The following is a 6,665-nucleotide window of genomic DNA, read 5'->3' as shown; positions in this document are numbered from 1 at the left end:
GAATAAATCTAGGAGCTCACCATACATTACATGCTTTAAACGTCCAGGTGGGCGACCACCACGTCGAGTATCGGTAAGCAGACCTTTATATACTAATTTTCGACGGGAGCGACATACGCCCACTATCAACAGCGGATAGAGCGATACCGACTCGGAGTTCTCGTCAAGACCAACACTCTATTTGCTTCCTGCAAACCCAATCATGTTTTCTCCTCGAGATGCTCAGTTAAAGCACACCTCGATCGGAAGACGACCAGACATGTCTCTCAAGCCGGCGCGAAATCTCGAGTACACGTTCGTCACGCGGAAGTTTCACGGCTCTGGTGGCATCTCTTAGACTCTAGGATAGTTTCCTCTCCCTCCAACTCAATCCCAAACAAGGACTGGAATTTGAGCGTTGTAATCAGCAGACCTCACGGAGGCGGAGGACGGGAGCGGGAGGAGGAGGCGGCGGCGGAGGCGGCGGCGGCAGCTCGGGCGGGTCAGACGCACACAGGACACGCGCCGGTCGAGGCCCGCTGCTGCCCGGCACCCACGCCAGCTGCTGGGAGAACAAATCCAAAATGAACTACGCCCGTTGCTTCCACAAGATGATCTCTCACAACGGGAAGCTGTACGTGTTCGGCGGCGTGTGCGTGATCCTGCGGGCTTCGTTTGAGTCGCAGGGCTGCCCGTCCACCGAGGTGTACGACCCCGACACCGACGAGTGGACCATCCTCGCCTCCATGCCCATCGGGCGCAGCGGCCACGGGGTGGCGGTGTTGGACAGGCAGATCATGGTGCTGGGCGGCCTGTGTTACAACGGACACTACAGTGACTCCATCCTCACCTTCGACCCCGATGAAAACAAGTGGAAGGAGGACGAGTATCCCAGGATGCCTTGCAAACTGGACGGTCTGCAGGTGTGCAGTCTGCACTTCCCAGAGTATGTGCTAGAGCACGTCAGACGCTGCAGCTGAGGTCTGCTCCACAACAATCCTTTTTATAGAAATGGGAATGCACTGCTCGAGGACTGAGTCTCCCACTGGGAGATCAGGTGTTTACAGGTGGGAGACTCGACTGATGCAGGCTTTTAATCTAGAGACCAGCACTTGCCTAAAGGTTAAAGGTGAGGTAAAGATGGCCGGGCCATAGATTTTGCTGTTCTCAATGAAGCCAATCGAAGCGTGGCGAGACGTCACATGTTAACAGTCAGCTTGAACACTTTCAGAATTAGCTTTCTCAGAAAAATTAAGAAAAATTATTTGTGGGGAGACAAAAAAAAACCAAGTTCTGCTGGTTTATGTTTGGACTGTGGTCAGTTCCCTATTCTACTACTCACCTCCTGTATTTAGGCTGTCCAGTCAGGCTTAATGCAGAAACGCACTGGAAGCTTCAGATTCACACATTTACAGACGTATTTGTTGGATTTCACTCTCAAACAAACCTGCGTCACAAACGTATCTGAATCAGGTTTCTTCTGCTTTCGTAGCATCCGTTGACCTAAAGGCAAACAAACAGAGAAAAAAGGCCCTATAAGATATATAACAGCCAGTTTAAAGCATACAATTAGGTATATAAACCAAATATGAACACTATATACTGTAGTGTAGCTCATTTCATAGCCTGTCTTTAAGTGTACGAAGCAGACGGTCGAGAGAGATCCCTCAAACTGACACCACAGATCCAGCTCTCGCTTCCAGTGCGTTCCAGCTTTTTAGTCCCAATTCTGCTCTTTACTCCCAGATATCCACCATAACTGTGCTCATGTTCATATAACATCACCGTGTCTTTCTGTGCCCCCTCTCCTTCCTCTGTCTGAGTGTGTGTGTGTGTGTGTGTGTGTGTGTGAGAGAGAGAGAGCTGAATCCAAGGTTGAGAGGAAAACACTACATGGTACACGAGGGCTCATCCTCCATTCGGTGATGTGACCGGGACTCGAAGGTTAAAGGACGTCGTCTGTATCCGTCTAGTCACTGGCAGTGCTTTATTTACTCTCGTCTACATTCCCTTTGCACTTTATTGGTTCTTGTTGCAGCTCTCGGGGTGTAAATGCACAGTTTTACCAGCTCACCTTCACAAAGCAGCTGTAGTGTTACAACATGCTGTAATGTTACGGTGTCTGAAATTAATGTCCTGGCTCAACTGTTCCCGCTCTCACAGCTGGATTATACGTTTAAGACGCGTTGGGCCTCACGCAACAACATCTTCTTCTCAACCTAAAGTTGTTTTCTCCTGTCAGGTTTGCTCTTAGACGAGGCGCTCGATCGGGAGATTTCACGCCGTTCGAAGGCTGCCGGTTCTGATCCGTTCGTGGGAAGTTTTTCATCACGTCCTGGAATATCTGTACGTTTAGAGACCAGTTTTCCAATCATGGAAACAGCTGGAACTTGATTAAACTGACCAAATATGCTGGAAATAATGTGTTTTGTGCACCTATGCAAACGTAGGTGTGTGTTTTGTTTGAAACCCGACTGCTGGTGGGTTAAACTCTAAACGTATGACGCTTTTTAAAGCAGGTTTATCAGATGCAAAGTGGAAAGAAAGAAATGAATAATAAATAAAGCCATCAAAGGTCAAATTCACATTTGTTCTTGTGCTTGATAAACATGCACAGCGATCAGTCTTTATAGCTTTAATAGAAGAATTTGCTATAAAATAACTTCTACTTGAGTCGATTGTGAGCCTTACAGGTGAACTATAGCTCAGGTGAAACGAGTTGTGTGGAGACTCTAACGGATCTTTTTGTACGAGTGGTTCTTGCGTGAGGCCCGTTGTTTACTCTGTACTTTGCTCTTCACATTTCATCTTCCTCGCGTACAAACCAGGTTGTGTGTATTTGAATCCGACCGACGGAGCTCAACAAATTACCAGCCAGTGTTTTTGATGATTGTTTTTTTTTATTTTTTGCCAGTATGTGAACCAAAGCTGAACTTTACCGGCCTCTTGCAGTCAGCGGTGTTAATTTCAGACAGTGAAGTGTCACCTGGAGTGCTTCAGTCACATCCGTTCTTTTAGCCGGTTCAATATTTCTTCTGTCACATGTACTGTAATAGCTTTCTCATCTAAGCAGCTCAACGCCTCGATCCTGCAGCCGAGCACGCCCTGCTCGATTACCAGCTCCTCCTTTCTCACCAGGTCCTCTCTACATATTTATATCTCCTTTTTTTTATTTTTTATTTCCCATGAGCCAACTGTGAAAAGGGCTAGAACACATACTGATGCAGTTCCGTATGTCGGCCGCGTATTTAAGTTATTTATTTTCTGAAGTATTGCTTTCACCGAGCTATGCAGTAACAGACGTAGGGTTATTTATTAAGACAAGCATTTTCAGTGTGAATCGTGTTGTTTTTTTTTTTTTCAAAATTGTACTTTTGTCGTCTTCTCTGGTTTCATCCTCGACCCGTCTGCCCCGTCCTCCTCAGCGGCGCTGCATGTGGCTAATGAATGGATGCTTTGAGTCTTTCTTCCAGTGTACACTGACCAGACTGCAGGTACAATTTTAAAAGGAGGGTTACTGGTGTTATTTAAAAATTACGGCCCCCATTTTTACCGCAACTTTACATTTTCCTGTACGCAAAAAGTGTCATTCAGATTAATCATCATTTCTTAAATACAGATTGTAGGCAGCATGTTTTTTTTTTGAGGGAATCAGGCTTCAGTTTTCTTCCTGATATGAAAATAATCTGGTGTTCTCCTTTTAATTAATGGATCTTTGTATCAACGATGTCCCTGCTGTCCACACAGACCCCTCCAGTCTACAGCTTCATGATGCCACTGGGGTTTGTTTATTGGGGGGAAGTCTTTGTGGCACCGGTAGGAATCTTAGATTGTGTAAATTCCCCGTGTTGACGCCTCCTCAGTGGTGAGAAGTTGTGTGTTTCTCACTGTGGACTTGAAAAATGTTTTGAGGAAATACAGTAGATGCATTGGCGATTATTTTCCTAATCAATTCATTGTTTAGTCAATAAAATGTCGTCAAATAAAAGTGGAGAATGACTTTTTGTTTTGTTGGATCAATAATCCAGAACTCAAAGATCGATTATTTACGGTTTTATATGTGACACAGAAAAGCAGCAGATCCTCAGATTTGGGAAACTACAACCAGCAAATGTTTATTTTTACTTTAAAATGATCAAAATAGTTGCAGATTAACTTAATTTCAATAGATTAATTGATTAATTGACTAATCATTGCAGCTCTAATATACAGCCATTACTCTAAAGATGTTTCATTTTTTCCTTTCCGATTACAACTGATCGGCCAATCGAACACATATTACAACAAAATGTATGTATATTATATATTTATTTTATATTATTATTATTAGCACATACTGCTAAGCCTGTATAATTAATTAAACTCTTGGTAAGAGTCATTTAAAGCAGCATCAGACGTGTCTTTTTACAAACATTTTGCCAATAAAAACCTGGTAAACAGAAGCTAAATTAAAATAATGGTTCAAACTAAAACAATCTTAGCTTTCAAACTGTATTTCCTCACATTTTTCCTGCCATTAAACATGTTTATTATTCAGATCCGCACCTAAATTTACACCTAAAACTGCTTTTCTTCCCATATTCCAGTTTGTTTTTCTTGTCACTTCTAATGTTTGAACTCCAAAACCTTCAGAATAACCGCAGACGGCAGCAACGCTCACCCTGAGGCAGGTCTGCTTTAACTCCACGTCCCTTTATATGTCACTGTAGTCTGCAGCTGATATCATCTACATCACATCTGCCACTCTGCAGTCCTCTCGCTGCTCCTCCTCCTCCTCCTCTTCCTCCTCTCATGTTGCTGTTAAAAGAACAAAAGTGTAACCGTTAAAGTACTACTGTCCTGAGTTGAGGCACATTCAGTCATAGCAGCATCCTTTAGTCCACCACGTCTTCAGTCTGTCAGTAGGAAAACAGAATAGAGGATTTAAAAAAAACAAACAAAAAAAACATACCTTGCTACAACGACTGTATCCGAAAAAGAAAGTAAAATCAGATTAACATATCTTATAATCTGAGTAGAAACTCTTTGGAAACGATTTGTAACTTCTTTCCAGAAATAAATGTTCATATTGGTCAACTTTCAGCCGGCTGCCTGAGTGCTTTTATATCTGTGTGTGTGTGTTTCTGACTCTTTCTGAGACTGAATATTTATATCAGTATTATTGTTCCTCCACAGATCAATACATTCATACAGAAAGAACTCATCTATGTAGAAATATGTGTAAATATTGATTCATTTGCCAATTATTTCACTTCTTTTATTAGTCTGTAGTGTCGGGAAGGAGGGAAAAATACCCCAAGATATTTAGTTTCATCTGACAAACAGCCCAGAATTAAAAAATGTTGAACTCACAATGATATAAAACAGAGAGAAGTGTTGAATCCTCACATTTTAAGTATCTGGAGGCAGAAAATTGTTTGATAAATGGTTTAAACCGTCATTCTTTTATCTATCAATTACTGCAAATTAAGCTACTGAGCAGTTTGTAAGCTACTTTTACCAACCGCAGCATTAAAGTGAACACATTACTGTTTATTATTCTAAAAAAGGACATTTGGCAAAATGAGTTTTGGTACTTTATAAATAATATATATATAAATATAATATATATACATAATACTTAAATATGCTTTTATGAATGCAGTTTTTTTAACTTAATACTGTAACATTGCTCAGGACATTGATAGATCACATTTATATTATTATTTATATATTATAGTTAAACATTAATTTTACTGTTCATAAATACAGCACTACAACGCGCATGCGCCTCTCTGTCGCCTCTCCGCCGGCTTGCCGTAGAAAAGCGAAAGTCTTCCGGACGAAGATGTCATATGTGAAACTGGTAACTGTTCTGATTAATTTCAACCTTTTGTCGCCTCACACACGATGCTGTGCGTTAGCTGTGGCTGTCGTCTACTGAAACATCACGTTTATAGTCTTAGATGATTTAAACTTAACGACAAAAACGACGTTTAACGTGGCAGCTGACGTTAGCATGTGGCTAACTGCTAACAGTCAAACAGAATCTGGTTCCTGTTTATTAAATATTAAATATTAAATATAAATATGTAAACATATATTAACTGTTATTGAAGCGCTAATGAATCGTCTGTTCAGTGTCCTAGCCACCTGTTCTAACAGCTTGACGTTGTTACCCCTGTGCTCGTGTTCGTGTCTTCTGTGTGTGGTGTGTGTCTCTGTGGTGGGTCTGCTGTGTGCGCGTGTGTGTGTGTGTGTCTGTGTGTGTGTCTTGTGTGTGTTCTGTGTCTGTGTTTGGGTTGGTGTTGTTCTCTGTGTGTGGTGTGTGTCCTCTGTCGTCGTGTGTGTGTGTGTGATGTTGTCGTCTTGCTGGGTGTGGTGTGTGTCTCTTTGTGTGTGTGTGTGTGTGTGGTCTCTGTGTGTGTCTCTGTGTGTGTGTGTGTCTGTGTGTGTGTGTGTGTGTGTGTGTCTCTGTGTGTGTGTGTGTTCTCACCATCCAGTCAGAGTCGGTGGTCAGACAGCTGATCCATTTCCCGTACTGCGGTCGGGCACAGCTCTGAAACACAGCGCTCTGTTCAGTGGACCATCAGGAGACGTTACAGCCTCAGACACAAACATAAAGTGTTCTCACCTCGTACTTGTAGACCTCGATGCAGTGGACCGACTGACCCGTCCTGCTGTCTGAGGGACAGGAAGTCATCATC

The 6,665-nt window shown here is 42.7% G+C and overlaps 2 protein-coding genes across 2 annotated transcripts in view; one reads left to right on the top strand and one right to left on the bottom strand.

Moving 5' to 3' along the window:
* The window catches only part of klhl15 (kelch-like family member 15), an 11,997-nt gene extending 6,942 nt beyond the window's left edge, over positions 1–5,055 (top strand). Inside the window, 1 exon segment of the mRNA XM_035671486.1 lies at positions 436–5,055. Within this exon segment, the coding sequence (XP_035527379.1) occupies positions 436–959 (524 nt within the window). The 3' untranslated portion in view covers positions 960–5,055.
* A 1,399-nt stretch (positions 5,056–6,454) lies between these two features.
* Positions 6,455–6,665, bottom strand: part of thoc6 (THO complex 6) — a gene marked incomplete at both ends in the record, with an annotated part of 1,975 nt that continues 1,764 nt past the window's right edge. Inside the window, 2 exon segments of the mRNA XM_035682293.1 lie at positions 6,455–6,517; positions 6,593–6,642. Coding sequence (XP_035538186.1) covers positions 6,455–6,517; positions 6,593–6,642 — 113 coding nt within the window.

This window comes from Morone saxatilis, unplaced genomic scaffold (genome assembly GCF_004916995.1).
Source record: "Morone saxatilis isolate NCDOM2014 unplaced genomic scaffold, NCSU_SB_2.0 Contig0, whole genome shotgun sequence".
NCBI lineage: Eukaryota > Metazoa > Chordata > Actinopteri > Moronidae > Morone > Morone saxatilis.
This window is presented reverse-complemented; position numbering and strand designations above follow the sequence as displayed.